The sequence below is a fragment of the Leuresthes tenuis genome, unplaced genomic scaffold (assembly GCF_036924035.1).
Source record: "Leuresthes tenuis unplaced genomic scaffold, fLeuTen1.0.hap1 SCAF_7, whole genome shotgun sequence".
NCBI lineage: Eukaryota > Metazoa > Chordata > Actinopteri > Atheriniformes > Atherinopsidae > Leuresthes > Leuresthes tenuis.
Window position 1 is genome coordinate 16,504,457 of NW_027325361.1, and position 21,972 is coordinate 16,526,428.

The 21,972-nt window shown below is 41.9% G+C and overlaps 1 protein-coding gene across 1 annotated transcript; it reads left to right on the top strand.

Annotated features, from left to right (window-relative positions):
• The first annotated feature begins 3,382 nt into the window (after positions 1-3,382).
• dmrta2 (DMRT-like family A2) lies at positions 3,383-6,055 on the top strand. Its single transcript, XM_072388694.1, has 2 exons — positions 3,383-4,640; positions 5,035-6,055. The coding sequence occupies exons 1-2, from the start codon at positions 4,181-4,183 to the stop codon at positions 5,922-5,924; spliced, it is 1,350 nt and encodes a 449-aa protein (XP_072244795.1). The 5' UTR covers positions 3,383-4,180; the 3' UTR covers positions 5,925-6,055.
• The last annotated feature ends 15,917 nt before the right edge of the window (positions 6,056-21,972 follow it).

Here is a 21,972-nt window from a genome sequence, read left to right on the forward strand (position 1 = left end):
GCAAGAGAGCCCAATAATCTCGCCGTGTTGATGAATACTTGTAGCCCATTCATTAAACAAAGATAATCCCTGCCAACCTACCTCGGGGGCACAAAAACGTATTTTCTGTTTGTGTCTCAGTGTGTGTGTGAGAGAGAGAGAGAGAGAGAGAAACTGCCTGAGTCGTGGCCAACAGCTTTGGCAGACAGAGACCCTTCAAATCTTTGAAATATTCATACGCCACCGCGGGGTTATCCCCCATTTACAAATAAGTGTTATTCTAGCGGGTGAAGAGCGGTGCTTGAGAGACCTCTGTCTGCCTTTTCAGCTCAAGTGCCTCTTCAGCACATGCTGCCTTTGACTTTTGCGAGGCCGGCTTTTTGCAGGCTGCAAGTAGAAACCAGCTCCACTTTTAGTTTTATCTGTTTCAAAGATAAATGTTGGGACTTTTTACTCATCAATATATCTCTTGACTCGTTTTTTTACGAGTTTGTTTTGATATGGTATTAAGCACAAATCTAACGCCTTGACGTGTTCCATATGTTAAAATGACTTTCAGTGGTCACTGGACGAAAATGATCCCCTCTTTGAAGGTAATCAGCGCCTATAAAACCATTAGAAATCATCAATAGGCCATATTTTTTCGATATTTGACGGGCTAAATTCTGCTTATTAAGGCTACAGCTGCAGCTGTTCGTGTTTCTATGTGGATTTGCACGTGACTGTTGGGATTGTGTAAAACGCAGCTCAGAAACTTCCCCAAACGTGTGTGCAGGCCTCACTGCTCCCCTGACTCTGCCTTTAAAGGAATGCATTTATCCTGATCCATTTCCGCGGCGCAGTGGAGCTGGTGTGAAGTGGCAGGTTAACAGCCTCTTGTCTGTAAGCCTGGGGTCTATACGCGGTGTGCCCGTCAAGCGTGTAAATACTTTAGTGAAAAACCCCCGTGCGTTTCTTTTCTCCGCGGCCCCTTGTCTAACTGCTACTCTAACCTCTGGCTCTGCGTGATAGAGCCGGCTGCTGCAGCGGGAGAGCGTGGGAGGGGATCCGGGCCCAGCCGGGCTGCAGGCGGGGCAGCGGCAGTGGGACAGGCCGCTAGAAAGCCGCACCGGGGTGCAGGGGCAGCGGAAACATGCTGCTACATATGTTGGGTCAAGCATGGTCTTTGTTGTGATCTTAAAAGGGTGTTAAAACCCCACTCGTCTGCAGCTTTCCTGAAAGAAATGAAAGCATCGCGTAGTTTTTTTTTTTTTTTTTTTTTTTTTATGCATAGGCCTAATGAAGTGGTTAAAAGAATGTTGGATTTTTCTAAGTGCTTCACAGTCACTTTTAATTGCGCGGCGGGCATTTTTAATTGGACCAGGAGGAATAATGGTGAACTTAATCCCTATCAAAATGCATATTTTTTGTTCAGAAATGAACTCTCCGTTCGGCTCAGCTTAACCAGACACTCGAATTTGTGTTAAATCAACCAGAGGTGTAAAGTGGACACCTTCAGACTTTTTTTTTTTACAGAAACCTCAAAAGCTGCGTGCATAGAAACAACCAAATAAACAAACGTGTCAAGTTCAAGTAATTGGCACTGATATTCTTTTGTTATTGGTGAAAATTGCGCGTAATGACAAAATGCTTTGGGCATGTATCGCTTTCCTTTTGCGTTTTGTCTCAGTCTAATGAGAAGTGCAGGGCGGTTATTGTTTCCTGAATCACTCATCATGAGGGGAAATCTGTCTATCAACGGCTATCAGTTGCACATGGAAAATGGGGAATGGTAGTTCGCACGAGAGCGTCGCCGTTGCAAGATAATTACTTTGAATGTCAAAAAGATGTAGTTTTAATATCGTCTCTATTAGCCCGTCGGATAGGTAATTAAGGTGCAGATGACAGCAGCGAGGGAAACAGATGGCATTTGCTTACAGTGATTCAGAAAGTAAACAATGAGCCTGGGAGGGGAGAGAGGCAGGGCTGCCGCCGCGCGCCGAGCAGCCTTTTTCTTTTCAGCTTCATCCTCCAAGGTACGAACAATTGTTGATTAAAGACAACATCTATAACTTTTTTAATCTGAACTCCGAAGAGCTGCATGAATTATCTGCCGGGCGAGCAGGTGGCTCGCGCGCGCGCGCGTGCGTTGCCCTTTTGTGGCTTGACGCTGTCGTGGACTCCTTAAATCTCTGGCTGCATGGCGGCATTATCGCCTGTTAGTTAACAATAGAGGGCAATGGGAGGATGACACCGTTCCCAGAGCAAAGTCTTGATTTTCACAGAAGGTGTTGAATGTGGGAAGTGAAAACTAGAAAATGAATAAAGAATCACAAGGAACAAATACTCACCATTGACACTGATATAATACATCATCATTATTATCATGATTGTAATTATTATTCTTACTATTATTCATTTTGACGTCATATTCATTCAAATTATTTATATTGATGTAAACCACTACATCCTATCGCAGTTTATTATATTTTACAGTAATTTATCTTCTTAAAAAGATCTAAAAAGCTTCTCTTTTTTTTGGAATTTCGTCATAATAAAGAAAACTACGCAAAGGAGGGAAAAAAGGATCAAACTATTTTATTATTAACACAATCGCAGTAAAGACCGTCATTTCTGGCAATTTGGCCGATTTAGATTTGAGGAATGAAGCTCAGAATAAATGACTGACTCCGTTCAGATATGATGGAACAATGTAGTCATTTCTCTGATGAACCAAACCGACAAACGTTACAGTCGCAGCAAAACAACAAAAAAAAAACCGCTATTTAAAACCAAATAATGATCATATTTAATAACACAGAAATCAACGAATAAAATCCAGTGCGAAGATTAAAAGTGAACGACAGTTATGATCATCTAAATTGGACGTTATAGCTTACAACTTGAAATGATAACAATAAAAAAAACGGAAATAGGCAGAAACATTAAATTTATTTAACAAAAATAATTAATTTCGTTTTGTTGCAGATTTTATATAACTTAAATATTTCTCGATCAAACGATTTTGAAATTATTTTTTCTTAACAGGAAGCCTCGTGTCGCTCCTCGGAGTTTGTTCTTTAGAATCTGAACCCCTTAGATCTTTTTCTTTTTTTCCTGTTGCCGACTGAACCGTGAAATAATAATTTAAGCATTTATCCATAGCTTTACTTCCTGTACCCAATAACTGTCATGCAACCGGCCCGTCTTTAATTAATTTATTTAATTTTATTTACCCTTAAGCATAAAATATTCCCTTAGAGCAACAAAATAAATGATACTTACCTTACAGATGAGATTACGGGCTCGCCTCATCTTTTATTGCAAGTCTTACAATAGTCTCTGACTAACAGCACAGGTATGAGCTTTTCGGTTGGAAAGACAGCCATGTTGTTTCCTAACAATGGTGTCGCCACATGTTACAAAATATTTCTTAAGAAATAAACAACAACAGCAAAAAAAAAAAGGTCTTAAAAGGGGTGAGAATGCCCCTTCCTTCATTCAAGGCTTATATGTGATTGTTCATGACATTCACCGTGATGGCGCCTGCGAGCCTGCCTCAGTTAATGGAACAACAGGCTCTTGTTTAAAATCTATAAAATTCATTTTTTGAAAATATACACACTGCATCGATTTGAGCTTTCCGGGAACTCCCTTCAGATTCTTAACACTTGATATTTGGGGGGAAAAAAAGGAACTCAGGTGGACACTGTTGAAAAAAAAGAGGCAAGCCAATCAGATGGCTCCTTCTCCCTTTGGCCAATGACAGACGCCACATTGTTGTCAAATTTGTCTAATGAAAACGTAGGAGCAACAATAGAGAGAGAGGAGAGGGGGATCTGTATCCACTGACGATCTCTGGAGGAAGTTAGTGTCTCAGGCTGCGGCGAGTAACAACCTCGACTCCTCCTGGACACTTTTTTAAACTTTATATCGAGGAGGACTGCTCGCTTCTGTCGGCTCCGACTCTTCCCGGATTTAAAGTCGTCTGTTTCTAGTCACACTTTGTGCTTCTCGGGCAGCATCCCTTGGACAGTTTCCATCAGAGTTTCGATCGCAGTTTTCGCAGGTAGTAGAAATCGTTGACTTCACCTGTTGCCCAGAGATGTTGAGAGCCACGGAGCAGATGTGATCAGCTCAAAGTTGGTTTGACTCAAATACATCGTCCGTTCAGCGCCGTTTGCTTAGTAATTGTTTCGTTGAGTGAGTGAGGAACACGGACATGGATCTGAGACCTGAGCTCGCCACGGTCTCCTCAGCCTCTCAGGTCCACCCGGGGGCGGCAGCAGCAGCGGCAGCAGCCTCTATCCCTGTGTCCATGGCCGGGAACCTGCTGCGCGGGCCTCCGCTTCTCCTGCGCGCCGCAGACAAGTACCCGCGCACGCCGAAGTGTGCCCGCTGCAGGAACCACGGCGTGGTCTCCGCGCTGAAGGGCCACAAGCGCTACTGTCGCTGGAAGGACTGTATGTGCGCCAAGTGCACCTTGATCGCGGAGAGGCAGCGGGTGATGGCGGCGCAGGTGGCGCTGAGGCGGCAGCAGGCGCAGGAGGAGAACGAAGCGCGAGAGCTCCAGCTGCTCTACGGAACGGCAGAGGGACTCGCCCTGGCCGCAGCCAACGGCATCATTCCACCTCGTCCTAACTACGAAGTGTTTGGTTCTGTCAGCAGCGAGAGCAACTCAGGTGAGCAGCATTAATGCGCATTAACAGAACAGGTGAAGAAGAGCCTTTTGGAGCAGGTGTGGTTGGTAATCATTTTTTTTAAAAACTCCAGGTTTTAGATGTTAACATATTACTGTACAACATATTACTGTAATGTACAATAAGTGTCAGAATGCTGTCTCACTGACTTGGGCCCCATTATTACTGATTATTATTCACTGTATGGCACGAGGCCTGTTAGAAACACTAATGATCTGTTGTTGTTACAGGCCGAAAATCTCATAGTTTATTTCTGTCAGCCTCAGCTTTTGAATGACTCCCTTGTGTCTATCATTATGCGTTTGGTGCCCTACTGTAACTTTAAAACTTTGGCACATTCAGTCTCACATCTAACGACTGATGTCTGTGTCAGCAGATTCAAATATCCAGAAGTACGAGTTATTCCCAAAGAGCCAGCTGTCCGGGTCAACCACCCCGCAGCAGTCTGTGGGGAAACCGCCATCCACTGAGGGCGACTCGGCTCCGGGCATCTCCTCCCCAGACGGCCGTCATGGAGGAGGCTCGGGTTCAGAGAATGGAGACAGTGAGTCTTTCATCAGCTCACCGGTGTCCAAGCCTTTAAAAGATGGAGAGGAAACTCCCGGGTCCGTCAGCTCTCTGGGCTCGGATTCTGGGTCTGAGACAGACAAAGACGAGCAGGAACCATCTCCTTCCTCCGCGGCCTCCCGGCACATGAATGCCATCGACATCCTGACCCGAGTGTTTCCCAGCCACAAACGGAGCGTCTTGGAGCTCGTCCTGCAAGGCTGTGGCAAAGACGTGGTGCAGGCCATCGAGCAGATTCTCAACAACAGCGGCGCGCAGGGTTCCAACAAGTCCGGGCCAGATGAGACGTGGACGGCAGAGAGGATGCTCCAAAATGCGCAGCAGCCTTCGCCAGCTTCTTCAACCACAACCGCCCCGACCAGGCCAATGCTCCCCGGAGCTATGACGCTGAGTAACCGCTCTGCTTTCTCTCCACTTCAACCAAACGCCCCGCACTTCGGTGCAGACCCCGGCACCTACCCGCTGGGCACCCACCTGGGACTGAACCCGCTGCGGCTGGCCTACTCTGCGCACAGCCGGGGACTGGCCTTCATGACGCCCTACTCCACCACCGGGCTCATGCCCACCTTGGGCTTTAGGCCTCCGATGGACTATGCATTTAGCGACCTGATAAGGGACAGGACAATGCTACACAAAGAGCAAAGCTATGCCAGCGGCCTGTACGGGCCTTTGGTCAACAACACGCCGGACAAACAGTGAGGCCAGGCCGGCAGACTCATCAGACACATTCCGTTGTATTTGTGGCCGCAGGTGTTGAAAATGTGTGATGTGTCTTGCCTACACTCTGCTGTACATAATAGGATTATTTGGCTTGTAGTCACATGATCTGAGAGGGGAGGGGAGGGGAGGGGGGGACGACGACTAAACTCGCTTATGTGTAACTTTAAAAAAAAAAAATTTTATATGTTAGATTGCAAAGGTTTCAATGGATTTCCCCGTTTGCGAACGATGGTTAAAATGACGCGAAACCCAATATATATTTACTGGTTCCAAAATGAAATGACGATCAGACCGGGTGGTAAACGAAATAAACTCGGCACATCCATGTTTTATTGCAGTTTATTCTCCTCTGTAAAATCTGCACGGGGAAGAAACAAAAACTATCGAAGTGTTTGACTTTTCAGAAATCCCCATCCACTTTTCCAGCTGGTTGATAAAACGGACGGAGGTGGTGAAAAGCAAAATTAAGTTATTAAAACACGTAGCTTCCTTAAAACTAATGATGTAAAGTTCTACTTATGTAGCTATCACTTCAGTTATCTCGCTTTTTTTCTCCCTTTTTTTTAAAAGTTTGTTTCCATCTGCCTGTATTATATATATTGCATTTGGTAATATGAAACGCTGTTGCTGCATTTGACCTCTCCGTCATTATGTCTGCTCAAAAGATTTTGTGGCAAAGTGCTGGACCAACTCAGTTCCTCTTCAAATGTTGCAAGCTGTGCTGTCACATTGTATGAATATGCTGGAAATAAATGTTATTTAAAAAAAAACCCCGCATGGTTCTTACTTCCTCTTTCGCTGACAGAAGACAACACCGTCAGAAACTAAAGGGACGTGTTTTAACCTCCTCAAATTGACAGAATCTGGCGGATCATAAAAATAATGGTGACACTGAGCTTTTACAATAAACCACCTGCTCATTGTAGTCGTCGTTTGTGTCTGTTTTGCTCAGTGAAATTGAATGCTGCAGAAAAACTGGGATGCGACACAATGAATGAAAGACCAAACATTTTATTACATGGGAAGCAGCAGAATGCTGCCTGCACGCCTGCCTCGAACCTTCAATGAAACATCCCCACTGCACGTTTCACGTTTCAGATTCAGCTCCAAAACCTTTGACCAAAGAAACGTCCTGAGTGCTTTGGTCCCGAGAATATTACATTTTTAGCACAGACTTGGAAAGTATTTGTTCTCCATTTTTCCCGCCTGCTGTTTCTTAGGATTATGACAAGAGCGACTGTGACGCACAGCATTGAGACGCAGAGATGATCCGTTCATTGGAAATTTGTACTATTTCTTAAGCAACGAGCAGGGCGTGTGCACTGATACACGCCGATGGCATCCTGAAGTTTGTACTCTCATTAACTCTTCAAAGGTTACATAAAAATGAAGCAACGGCTCACACGACAAGACTTTTGACGACTGTAAAGTAAGTGTTGATAGAATAAGAATAAATGTAACTAAAAAACAACCATACATAAACACAAAGGGAGAATGAGCCGTAAAGCACATTATAGTTCATTATATATTATCATAATAAAGAGATAAAGAAATAGACCAGTGAAAGAGAGTTTTTTTCCTGAATATATTATTGTTGCTCAGTGTAACACAAACGGAAATGTTGGCTGAAAACGAGTAGAATTGGACGTATATCAAGAATGTTGGGAAGCTTTGGCGTTTCTAAAGAAAGCTGTAAACCGTTCCTCAGTTATGCCTCCTACAAACTTTACATTTCACTCGGGTGGACACCGTGTAGTTTCGCCGCTGCTACGTCTGGACACAGCTGATCCCCCCGGGTGGCGCCTCTGGCAGCGCTTTCTCCACCCACCCACGGACCTCACTGCCTCCTCAGAAAGCTGACGTTTTCTAAAGAACAGTGGCGCCACCTTCCGGTCATCACATGTCAGCATCAGGTGATTTCACAGCCGCAGGTGCAAACAGCAGCCACCTGATTGTTGCCTGACTGTTTTCCTCTGAGTGCAGTCGACTGAGCTGTGCTCTCAGCAAAACGATGCACGTCCTTCGCGTATTTAACACTGTTACGTTCAGGGGGTGATCACCTGTCTCTGTCCTCCGCTGAAAATCCATTTCAGGCCACTGATAAAGAGACAACAGAGGAAAGAAAATGCAGATTCATTGTAGATAGTTGTCTGATTCGATTGAATCTTAGAAAAAAAAAAGAGAGAGACTAATAAAGTGGGAGGGCCACGCTGATTCTGTCATCATCAAGCGGATATATCGTGACTTCAAATACACCAGTAAAACCTGATCAATCAAACCGTCCACGCTGATGTGGACCCAGCTGAGTTGTGGAAAAGCGTCGCCGATTCGCCCCAGATCAACGCCGCTGTGTGACACAGACAAGCACCACTAGATGGGAGTCGTGTCTAAGAAATGACAAGAGAGGCATCTGTAAATATGCCTCTCAATACACAGCCAACAACGGAACCCTTACAGCACGCTTTTATAAGCAATTTCCAAAAAAGGTAAGCATAATAACACTATATATATAACCATTCTGGACTGTCATCTATACAAGAATATATTTCATGTAAAAAAACACCTTTGTTTATGCATTTATTAACTTTGTAATCACAAGGCTTTTGTCTTTTGAACCACAGTTTTGTGTGTTTGTGTATGTGTGTGCAACCATATCCAAATATTACAAGACCGAAGTACGGGACTCATTTTACATGGAACAGTCCTATAGCATCCCCTGCTGGCCACTTGCGTGCAAAGCGCTTAATGGAATAGTCTTTTCTGTCTTTTCTGTCCTTGTGTGCTCAGAAAGTAGCAGACACTAGCACCCAACAACCCTGTCTGGCTATCATTCCATATGTTCACATTGACTCGTAATTCACGGATTTGTAGGCAGTTTTTGCCGCAGTGCACCACATTTAAAAGACAGAAGATGTTCGTTCCAAGGCCCCAATGAGTGGAGATCCATTACAAACTGGGGTGGTCCGTTTTAGAATTATGGACTGAAACAGCCAGCTTAATAAGCACGTTGCTACACTGAATGTGCAACAATATATATTGTGCTTCTTTTTCTGTCTTTACAAATGAATAATTAGACAAAAGCAGATGAATAGCCACAGGCTTCCAGAGCGGTGCAGAGGGAGGGAGACAGAGGGAAATTCATTTAGGTTATTACTCCATACATAAAACCCATTTTCATTTTCAGAGACGCTGTTTAGCTTACTGTCAGGGAAAGAAAAACAGATAACGACTAAACAAACCGACACTGAGACAAAAACAATTGTGCTCATTGTGGGTTGAATTTAGCGTCTTGACTCACACAGCTCAGTAAACTCACAGCAAAACAGATAAACAAAATTACAATTAAAGTTTTGTTCTGCTAAAGAATCCACTCCAATTTTTTATAGCTTTGCCAGCTCACCAGCAATGTCTCATTAATGGGCTGCCAGAGACTGGAAAAGAAAAGAAATGAACTAAACTAAAAAAACACCTTGCAGTTACATTATTATCACAACAAAACATATAGATTAGTTTTAGTCCACCACTTTTGTCTTTTCAAACAAAAGCCCAAAGTTCAGCTCTACCAGTCCAACTGAACTGGATAGAACTGAACTTTTTTTTTTACATGATCATAGGTCACATGGGCTCAGGACTGACTGCAGTGTAGAGCAGATTTGTTAAGCAGATTGTGTCAATGTCTTAAAATTTTTTATAAAGTGTATATATATATATATATATATATATATATATATATATAGCAATATAATTACTGTAATTCAAAGTGCCCCCTCATATTTTTGTCTTTGGAGCCTCCAGCAACACCTTAAGGCCCCATTTCACCATTTAAGTTACTGAACTATATTTACAAATGTCTGTGACAGAATGGAACAACTTGTGATGAATGGTACTTGGGATTCAGTCTGTTAACTGGCTCAAAGTTACATTTATTATTGCAAAGTGATGGTGATTCTTTTTTATGATATTGGCACTAAAGAAAGAAATTATGCCTAATTAGCTGTTATTAACTGTTCCTGTTTGCAATGTACACTGTATGAATATATTGACTTTCAATGGATTATTATCTTGTTGATAAACAGGTAAAATTTTAAACTGATAAACACAATTTAAACAAATGATGAACTTAAAAAAAAAAAAAAATCAACTTTAAGACACCCTCTGCTAATAACTATGCACAGCCTGCCTGGATCTGGTTTTGATGCCAGAACATGTAAAAATTGTCCAACATTCATCCCCAATTGGCCAGCCCGAGTGAGCTAAGTAAGATAAATCGATATATTCTTCACTTCTAAACATGATACAGAAGAAGACGATGTGTGGAACCAAGCTGGGCTCAGAGATGCTCACTTTGTCCCAGAGGAGCTCCTCCTGTGGCCCATGATTCTCAGACTGGTGATTGGGACCTCCAGGAAGAAGTGAGATCATTTCAGAGGATCACCAGATTGTTGAGAAGAAAAATGAATAGAATACTTTACACGTTTTGTACCAGTGATATAATCTGAGTTTGAATTGATTTTATTGTGCTTTTGTGAGATGTCATTGGGTACAGTAACAGGTCTCTGATAGAGGAGGCGTCACGACCGGCAACCTGATTATTTTTGGGGTTCCTGACTTGAAAAGGTTGTGTACCATGGCCCTAATAGGTCTTCAGTCTGTAAAATGGTTAAAAATTAGTGCCATAAAAAGTTAACAACTATACAAAAAGACAATCAGCAGCTGCCTTCTGTGAACTGTGAGTACACAGATGACCTGTGCTGATTATCTGCAGTATGCTGGTTAAATCCAATGCATTTTGAACCACAAATGCCACCGGCTACTTCTGTCTTCTGTCATTATCTGCTAATTGCACATCACGAGATGACGACATCTCCAAAACGGAACAAACAAGTAACCATGCAATCGACCTCTTGAAGGAAAAAGTGAAACTGCATTCATCACTTTTATTTTCTTTAATTACAACATTGTTATAGTAGTAAGTGTGAGCAGTGAAACTGGAGAGCGTGATTGTGGTGGGTGCTGTGTGCATGTGGTTTGCAAGGAGCTTACAGAGAGACTTTGTATGAATTTTTAGGGATAAATGGACATCAAGCTGTGCCAACACAGCATGAGCACTCCTAATCTCCTCAAGTGCAGAGTGTCAGTTAACACTGCTGGGTCAGATAAGGTGTGCTGGAGTGTGACAGAGTGCATGTGTGAGAGCATTTAGTTAGGTAGGATTTCCGTTTGCATGTGGTGTGAGTGTGAGTTTGGTTATGTATGTATTCTGGGATAAAATTTTAGGGGAGGTGCAGTGTGTCTTTCTTGTTAAGCAGGCTCTAAACCTTTCCCAAACTTCAAAACACTTTCAAACACAGTCGAGTTTCCATCCTCTCTGAGGCAAATACACTAGGTTGCATTTAATTCCCAAGGATTTTCCCAAACCAGATGCTACTTACTGTACTTCATCCCAACCTTCACACCAAGCTTTAACCCATTCCTCATCCATAAATTTAACAATTTATTCGGGCAGAAATGGAGGCAGGTCCCTGTGAACAAATGTATGGTCACCAGCTCACTTGACAACATTAATATAGTTAAACAAAGTAAAGTGTATCATGACATAAATGTTCAACGTAAGCACACACACTGACACTCATAAAGATGATTGGGTCGAGAAAAGGCACCTAAGAGTACCTTAGCTGTGAAGGATAACCCAAATGGGGCATTAAGAACCAATGAATCCTTATTTAGGAGGTCATGTATCAGCTGAAGCCTGCTGCTGATGCGCCGCTGTGCGCAAAACACAAACCTCTCACGTGAACATCTAATAATGAAACTAAGCATCTCTCAAACAGGAACTTAATCAGAAACACACCCAGCGATGAGGCTATAAATAATCTGTCTACTGCAGATTATGAATTTTTCTTTCTAAATCATCTCAGAAGACCTAGCATTTATTGCACAAAGCCATGGACATCAGAATGACTGCACATGCTTTTAAAAGGAGTAAAGGATTAGTTTTGAAAGTACTTTTCATTGCGTAACATACCGTATGAATGTGCTGTGTTGTATCCAGCAGTTTATCAGCGGTTTATTCATTGTTTCAATTTAATTAGCTCTACCTACAGTACCTATCTGGGATTTCAGGCACATTAAAAAAACATTTGCAAGTACTTGACCGACAGGTCTTTCAATGTGATTGCTGAAACTGAAAACACACACACTTGTTGTTCCTTTCTCCCACAATCCCATATATGATATACACATAGTGTGCCATATGCGATATGCTAATAAATTCTGAACACACGTTAAAATGATGCCAACCTCTCCCAGAGCCCCCATTCTCGCTGTTCCTCATCAATGCTTTCTGCTGAAACGTACAATTCGCAATATGCAGTTAATGAGTTGTTGAAAGCTGAGAATGAATCCCATTCTTGCCATAATTGTGTAAGGGTTCCCGAGGGGGCATGTGTGTGTGTGTCTGTGAGGGTGCACGCCTGAAAGTGTTTGCATGTGTTCTCCAGCATATATGTGTGTCTTTGTTTGTGTGTATGAGTGAGTTGGGTGCCCATGTGTGCACGTGCATACGCACTTGTGTGAGTCAGTTTGTGTGTTCTTGTCACTGAAAACAGAAGCGTCTTTAATCTTCATTTGATGACTCTCACTTAGAGCAGGGAGGCTGGAGACGCTGTAAGAGAGAAAGAAGAAAGGAAGAAAAAATGGAAGTAAAACAAGATGAAAGGAAAGAAGAAACAAAGTCAAGGGAGAGCTCTTGATGGAGAGGAAGAAGATGTTGAGGAGGAGATATCGCCAGGAACAGAGCCAGAGAGGGAAGAGCTGTTTTCATGCAGACCTACTTCTGTCAATCTGTTGAATGTCGGCAGAAATTTAGTGAAGAACTGCTGAAATCCACACATGCTCCAGTAATACTTGGCAAACAGCTACAACAAATGTGACAAGATAAAAAGGAAAAAAATGACATTAAAACTGTGAGGTTCTAGTGTAGGAGTAGCGATCAAACATTTCTTGTGTCCCTAATTTTTGCATTTTGAGGAAGTGCAGCACCCACTGATTAGTCACAGCACGAGAAACACACCCCGTGCTCTCCAGACCTCTCGAGGTATGGACTCAACATCAGCACGCCCCTCAGGAAACCTTCTGCTGCTCCAAACTGAGCACACTCTGACCGCAGTCTTCTGCTGGTGAGACACTGACTGCTTGAAAATTCTTCACATAGCTAAATGTTCCTTTCTGACACCCTGTAGGGTCTTACAAAAACTCAGAAGCAAAAAATGAAATATTCCTTTAAAAAGAAATCCTTTAAGACATCTAAGGTGAGGTCTTCATTTACTGGATGTGTTTGCCATCAGTTCTTGGAGATGCTCCATCAGATCAAGATTTGTAGAGTTTGGAGTCAAAGTCAACACATTGAATGCTTTGTCAGGTTCCTTGAACCATCAATTTCCCTTGACTCTAATACTGTTGCCATGAAGGGGCGAAAGTAGTCGCAGACAGTATTTAGGTTGTACGTGTCAAAGTAACATTGACACGAAGGCCAGGACACAAAGTTTCCAATTAAATACACACATGCACCCCATCATAGATGTGATGTCAAAGGGAACATGATTCAGCATCAGTCATTGCCCGATTCTGATGTACAACTGACTTGTAAATTCTGTCTGTTGTGGACAGTTAGCATGTATGCAGCTCCATTTGCAGAGAGTTACAAGACCATGTGTTCTGTTACCTTTTATGCACCTGAAATTTTGAAGATGGTATGACCCAGTTGTATACTTGTGACAGTTTCAGATCTCATGGTTGCCCAGTTGACCAGTTTCCAACACATCAGAGCGTAACGGTTGTTCACTTTCTGCTCAATCTGTGCACATCCTGACAGCTATTCACTTGTTTTACCTGCGTCTTCTGGTTAAGTTGTGAGCAATTGGTGTACATGTACATATACACAGACTTAAATGGTCCCTGTATCAGTGTCAGTCACTATGCTTCATTCTGAATTACTTTGGACACAAGCACACTCACACACACACTCATGAGTCATAGAGTCAAAGTCTTAAATTAGCATATCATTTCATTCAGGTTTCTTTAACTGAAGACAGTAGATGTGAAGGTTAACAGCACTGTTGGAACAACTTGGAGAAGTTCACTCTCCACGAGGTGAGAGAATCAAGTGTTGTGCAGCTCAGAGGGGACCAATAAGTGAAGCACAAATTACTTTTCAACCTGCAACACCCACTCAGTGTCAGACCAGTGAGATCAGAATGAGTCTTGAAGATTGCACTATTTTTAACAGAGACCAGGGGTTTAGAAACATGAAGAGGCACTTATGATAAACAGAACGTAGGAGCACAGCACAGGAGAGGACTCCATGCACTAGTTTGTGATTGATCTGTATGTGTCATTAACTGACTGTAAGGCTGCAGCTTGGATCATATGAACTACAGCTAGTTCTACTCCAGAAGCGTATTATAGAATCAGACGACTACTGCGTGAACTGCAGTGAATGTACATGTTCTGTCCCTTCAGGACTGTTATGGCTTGGTGATCCTTCCAAACTTTTAGTTTCTTTCTTACTTTGGTTTATCACCAAAATTCCTCAATAATGATGGTGTCCCAGACTGTCGGTATAGAAAATGGATGGATGGATGATGGTGTCCCATTAGTGTAAGCCACAGCATTTTGTTTGACACTGGAGCTGTGGTATGTTGAGATCATTTTTGTAATGTCAGCGTGTATTGGCCAGGTTCATTCTCTCCTATCAGAAACAGCTGATCATTTATGTGAATGATCAGATATTTCTGATCTGTTTCTATAGACGTGAATAAAATGAAAGAACCGATTTAAATCTGAGATTAAAATACACCGATGGAAACCGGTGGAACTTCAAAGATCGGCTGTTGTGGCGCCATTCTTAAGGTCTTTGCAGTCAATGACAATCAGGACATTTAATCCTCCTGCTAATTGAAAATGCCTCAAAGTTCCAAACTGGAATGAATTAATAAAATCGCACGGCTCTGTTCTTCAACATTTTTTGTCCAGATTTAAAATATATTGAGTACACTGCTTGGTAAACATAAACCTGCTATTACATGGTTTGTACTTCTTAGGTAGCTGTGCAATGATATTGTGATGCTGGATGGAAAATCTTGCTTTCCTGCAACATGTGTTTATCCACATTAAATTGAGTGTTTTTTTAGGTTGAAAACAAACTTAAAATGGGCAAAATGAAAAGAAGAGGTCACCCATATAGTCACATCAGCATAGAGCCAGAGAGGAAGAGTGATGAATTATGTTGTTCTGGTCTGTGGATCTCTGTAAATTGAACTAAGAAAAGTGAGGATAGCAGGAAACGTGTGAGAGATGAAGAGGAGAAAAAGAGGGAAACTGGGTCAGGCAGGAGAGTGGAGAGGTGGGCTGCGGAGAGGTCTGGACTCAAAAAGCATTACTGACATTCCCTTCCCTCCTCTGAGCCTCCCCCTGTAGTGTCCACCCCCAGCCTCTGACCAGCAATTACACCTCTCCAAATTATGATCTATACCGGCGGACTGAACCTGACCACGGATGGAGATAGATGGAGATAGATTGAACTCTATCTCCTTCTTCTTCCCTGTTTTTCTCCTTCTCTTTCACACTCTCCTCTCTTTCTCTGCCGATGGTGACAGATGGCATGGGGCCCCCGGCCTTGGCCCCTGCAGATTGATTATTGATCAGGAGGACAGAGATGGATCGAGGGATGGAGAAGACACAGAGGAGCGGTGGGGTGAGGGTTGTGGAGTTGAAGCAGAGGTGGAAAAGTGGGAGGATTTCAAGGAATTTATGTTTTAAGAGAAGGGCTTAAAAGATGGCAGGTTGGAGAGAGGAAGAGGAGAGGAGAGGAGGGAGGAGGATGTGTCTCCGGCAAAGGTTTTCTTCAGCTCTAGCGTCACCTTGAGAGGGAGCTCTTGACTAAGCTCCAGGTTTATGGCCAAAAATCGAAGGTTTTGTAAGATTTACATGTTATAGCTTACTTTTTTTTGTTGCTGACTCTCTTTAAATAGATTTTAATCACAGACACGTGTGAACGCACTGCATTACTAAAATGTAAACCTTATATGAATGAAGAAAAGTCCCATATGTGGGGTGCTGGTCGCATGCAGAGCCACAGGATTCATTGTTGAGACAAAGAATTATTTCTGTTATTCCGAAAAACTTGTAAGTCAAGCTCAAAATATCTTCATCTACTTTTTATCTGTGAGTGTAGGATAGTTTTATATATATATATGAGTACCTGCCCTTGTGTTTGTGGGATGAGTGTTTGTGAGTGTGGCGCGAAGGTGAAGCTGTCTCTCCTTGCCAGACAGATGGCTATCAGCGAGGCTCCTGAGAGTGAGTGCTGCTTTACAGCAGAGCCAGGAGGTTAAGCTGCAATCTCCACTGTCTCTCCCACCTCTCATTTTCCCCCTCAGTCGCTGTACCTTTCATCTTTTCAGTGTGTGTTTATGTGTGCATGCTCATTTACTCCCTTTGCACTTGTACTTGTGAGTATCGGTGCGTTTGATAAAGGAACAGAAGGAGCCTGTTGGCCGGTGAGCGTGAGTGTGTTAAAGGCAGATACTGGAGGAAATAAATGACATGCAGGCTGCTGCCCAGCTCAGGGTTTACACTGGGTGCTATCGCTGATGGCTATTCCTGACTGTGTGTCCTCCAAAAGTCATTAATTAACTTTAAAAGAGAGAGAGAGGGGGGGATCTCAGTATTATTTTGCTGTGCTTTTTTTTTCTGCTTCTCTACTGACATTCCACATTTCTTCCATATGTACTCCGGCCCGCAGGCAGAGTGGGAGTAGTGTCCCAGGAGGAAGCATCTTGGTGGGCATCAGGCAGTGGGAGGACTGGATGGATGTAGGATAGTGGTCTCATGGATGAGTTTGTCCTCGAGGGCTTTATTTAGGCACTTACAGCCTGAAGCAAAATCGCTAAATTAAGAAAAGTGTTTGCCTATTTTTCTGTTAGAGGTTTTGGTTATGAAATACATGCTGTATAAAGTATTATGAAGAAGGTGGTGAGGAAATCTGAGTCTTGCTTTTGCAATTCTGTGAAATTTACCTAGAAATGTTATTCTTTTATCAATTTGAAAGGAAGTACGTTTTAGAAAATCATTACTTTTGGTTTCCTGGCGTTCACATTTATTAAGTTTATGTTCTCATACAACTCTCACAGTGTTGGTCTTGGTCTTAGCTGAGTTTTTTGCACATTTTAAATTAAGAGACATGACATTTTGAGTCATGAGCAACTTCTTCCTGGTTAACTATTTGTTTATGATCCAATCCAGATTGAATTTTTCTTTGTACCTCATGATTACTTAATACTTAATTTATAAAGGAATGGGTGAGGAATTAATCAAATCAATTATCTACATAACTGACAAATTGCCTCAAAGTATTTCTGTAAACAGCTCCATGAAGGAAGGACAGACATCAGAAGCAGGTTACAACCCAAAACTCTGAAAACTAATAAAAAGTGGAGATGGAGAAAAAAAAAAGCAGGCAATGGAAAGGAAAGCAGACAAAGTCTGAGGCTCACCCAAAATGACATGTGAATAAACTTACAAGAAATCCAAGAAAAACAAAGAACAAAAATTAAATGTCAGGATAAACATGGATAAACGCACACAAATGGCAAGAGAGCTTGGCTATGAAGACTATGAAAGTACAAGACAATCCTACGAGTAACAATGAAAACAGTGGATAAGGGTGAACCATTGGACAGCATTCTTCATTCATAACTCACCAAGCTCTGATTAGTCCATGAATATCAGTGTATCACTCATACTCTTTAACACTGTGTGTCGCTTCACATAAAGAAAATACTTATAAGATGATAATGAAATAATGAGGACTTTAAAAGTGACTAATCAGTGCAATTTATCCCTGTTTATGGGGCACAGACAATAACTATTATTCACTCAAGTACGGTAATTAGTAAAGAATGATCCATTATTAGTTTTGCAGTGTTCATCAGTCAGTTCAGAGTTAATTAAGAACAGTTCATGAGTAAAGTGTTCAGTATTGCCGACTCACAGATTCACTCCTGAAGACTCTCTCAGTGTGTTCTCAGTAACAAACGAAGGTCTACCTTCCTCTATTGGTAATGATTGGGGAGGCTGATAATCAAGTGGTTTCTTGCTTACTTGTTTATTCATTTACCAATCTTTAGTTATCTGGTGTAATTTGATATACAGTTACTTCTTAACTAACAGTTGCGTAGCAGTTCCTCATTCTCTGAACTTGTTCCCTGCTTATGCTTTGTCTCGTCTTGTAAAAAGTTTTCTTTGTAACATAATGCAGAATTAAGCAACTAAAGAGACAGGTACTTCTACAAATGACTTAGAATGTCGTTCTGTGTCTGATAGATGTGTAAAGAAAAACTCTTTGCACACAAGTTCACATAATCAAGTTCTGCAAAAGCTAATAAATGTGATTTCTGTTCACAGCTTGTTTCTACTGCCCCTGAGGGGCCAGAAAGCCAGTTTAAGCTGATTTAGAAATGCTGAACTGACAAGACAAAGCTATTGCCGGGTTTAGAAAGACACAGCAATCATGCTCTTTGCCTCAACTTTCCCTTTGGCTTTAAATGTCATATCAACATAAATGTAACATACAAGTCATTAACGGCAATGTGTAATGTGAGCTTACTGTTGATGAAAGTGTACATCTGAATTATAGTAATATTAGTTCATAACTGTTGGACTTATCCACAACACATGAAACGCAGGCTTACAGGCAAGTTCTTGACAATTTAGCCAAAGTGTGTAATACACCCGGATGTTTACTAAGTTGGTGTTCAGTGTTAAAAGGCTGCTTTCAGCCACATTACACTTGCACATCTCAAGAATTAGATGTGTGGCAGTGGGGTTAATGAAGTTTCTCTCTGCTATGCTGCAGAGGAGAATTATCTAGTGAAGCAGGAGATGGCTGGCTTTCTAAGTGTCAACTAACAGTGGGGGGTTACTCTTTAAACGACAAGATGTAGCTGGTTATATTTCGCTGTATTGTGCTGCTGTCTCACCAGTATTTGGTGAAAATGTAATTAGTCCCGTCAGAAAATGAGAAGAAACAAGTGAGCGTACAAACACTTTTACATCAACAGTGAGGGGACAGTTTCTCCCTTAATGTAGCTATATACACCCATACAAACAAACCCATAAAAGCAGAGGAATAACTGAGCTGGGCAGCTAATAAAATGTTCATCATCCTTCAGATCACAGCTGGAGGTGTGTAAATTTTCCCAAAGTCAATGAGGCAAGCAAATTGGGATTAGAAAGTAAACACATAAAAGCAATATGAAATATAGATGACACACATATCCGTATCTATAGACTCTCTGGCGAGAGCACGGACAGCTGCGTGTTTATCGGCTAACCGGTGGCCCATACTAGAAAGGAGGATTAGGGGCTTAGCGAGATAACTTTAGGTTCAACTCTGGGTTTTTAGCATCACAAAGTCAGTTTTTGGGTGGATCATTTTATGCTGTAAACCCAATCTGCTCTGAAGCAGGGGGAACTCTCCAGGATGCAGGATCTTTATTTGTCCGAGAATACAATCACTTTAATATGTCTTTTGAAATTACCTCCAGCCACTGATGTGTTTGTTGTTTTCATGAGTTGTTTTAAGCGTTTTATCTCTCCTTAAGAAAGGGTCTATCCATTTCCTTTTCATGTCATCAATCTATTTAAGTACCTGTCTTCAGGGACATTTAAGTGGAAATAAACTCTGAGAGAGTGGAACGTAAAAGAATTTATAACAATAATTATCCAACACGGTAACTCTAACAACATAGTTTGTTTTTTTAATCCTAGCCAAGAACTGTTGGGGCCTTAACCTAACCTGACAAAGTGAAAGTGAAAGATTGGTCTCAAACTCACATCAAATGATTCAATTGCCTTTGATGTAAGCTCACCATGCCTCTTTCCTCCGTATGCAAAATCTTTCATGTCTCAGGGTCACATGACAGTCAGTGTATCACAGCACCAGCACCAAAGTGCAGTTGAGCATCAGAGAAGATGACAAAACAGTAGTTTTTGTCACGGTGAGAAGGAAAACATTGTGCAGGTAGAGCACACTGTTTTGCATGTGGAGAAAGGGGACCATCATGTCGGGAATGCTGTATGTTGCCAGTGCCTGTCATGGTAACTTTGTTACCTTATATCACGATCAGCTAAAAAGTCAGTCAGACCAGTAGAATCTGATGGATGGAGAGATGGATGGGAAAAGGAGAAAAATTGAATCACAATAAGGAATGGTATCTGGACAAACCAAGCAAGATAAACAACACAGGTTTATGCTCGACTAAATTACTGACCCTGATACACAACCCTTTCTCATATTGTAAACAATATATCAGAAATGAGTGGATGCGCTCGTGTTTTCAGCTAACAAATCTCAGCAGCTTGTGACCTGTTTCGGTTTCAACATCTGCTGGTTCACAGGCCAGTTTGGAGTTGCCTAATAATGCCACCCAAAAATGACAAACGCCCCAAAGCGTTCAGCCTTTTCTTGGCAAGTGTTTTTGTTTCTTTTAACAATAGTAGGTTTCATGTGTCACATCACTGGTAAAAATGGATTTGCTATCATTTTCTTTTAAACTTGCAGTGGGCAGATAAGGTTACAATTTGGTTATGTTGAGAAGAATTTAAGGCTAGTGTGATGCCCATTATTGCTCGATCACATTAATGTTTGTTTGTGTTTTTTTTCGGTGTGTGTGTGTGTGTGTGGGGGGTTATACCTACATATTTTAATGAAAATGTGTTTAACTTTCTTCCTGGAAAAAGCTGTTAATAATCTGATTTCTATCCTTGATTTGTTTCTTAAAGCGATATGCAGTGCACCGTCAGAGACATGTGGGCGGGGCAAGCCAGGTCTCCCTCTCTGACAATTTCCACCTGTTCTCAGGTGAGTTTGGTGCCCCATATGCACAATTATGCAACAATTACCGCAGCACGCAGAGAGCCGCCATGGCCAAGTTGACAGCTGTATTAGCAACATGCCGGGTAGGTGTACCTCTACAAGATGTTGTATTTGTGTTTGACAACTAAAATGTAAAGAAAACAAAAAAAACCAAACATGCCGGGTAGGTATCCTAACATGTTAAGTTCGGCAACTTAACGTTGCGTTGTTACCTTAATCTCTCTTCATCCATATTTGAAATAGTACGTTTGAGTATGTTACATTGACAGTGTGCAGTAGGTTTTTATTTGTTCGGCTGCAACATGGTTTACATTATCTCTCTCGGGAGTGTTGCAGATTTACTCAAATGCAGTGCTGAAGCACAGGTGATGCTATGCTACGTCATTCTGTGCATTTCATGTGCACTTCCTATGCAGAGATGTATGCAATCTTAAAGAAATAAGGTGTTCGAAGGGATTTCAGTACATGACTTGATCACGATTGTGTCGATTTGTCATAATTATATGTAATATTGGTACTGGAAACTATCACTATGATAAAAGTGCAGTAGAGCCACTGTATTGGGAAAAGGGGAGCAATGCATTTGGTATTAAGCAAATGATTTTGATCAGTTATGGCGGAATGCTCAAGACATTGCAAGCCAAGTCTCTGTTTGATAATTTTTTTTTTCCTGTTCTCAAGAAACCTCTATAATTAATAACCGGGGTCAGAGACTGTAGCCAGTTACCATTAGGTGTGACGAAAAATAAGTTCCTTAACCATAACATACAGGTTTGTGCATAGGCGACTCAGTGGGATCCCCACCTGGCTTGCCAACAAAACCATGACACCCAATTACCCCAAAATTCAAACTTTGTGTGACATCCACTTCACAGACTCAATTGGATAGATGGACGACTTTTTAACACAGTCTTGTTTGTATGTGTACGTGTAAGTGCATGTACAAAAAAAGCAGAGAAGACACAAATTTCTCTACACATGCAAGTTTTCTTCCTCTAACTGCCTCTTTAAGGGAGAGAAGTGCTTTCTCACTTTATACATGTGTAAAAAGAAATAAAAAATCTGGGGGTGGGGGCACACACTCCTTTG

What these genes read in the sequence shown, in the direction of transcription:
- dmrta2 (XM_072388694.1), top strand. Translation starts at nt 4,181, where the DNA reads ATGGATCTGAGACCTGAGCTCGCCACGGTCTCCTCAGCCTCTCAGGTC. An exon ending in CAGCAGCGAGAGCAACTCAG is followed by an intron (nt 4,641 to 5,034) that starts GTGAGCAGCATT and finishes CTGTGTCAGCAG; the next exon opens with ATTCAAATATCCAGAAGTAC.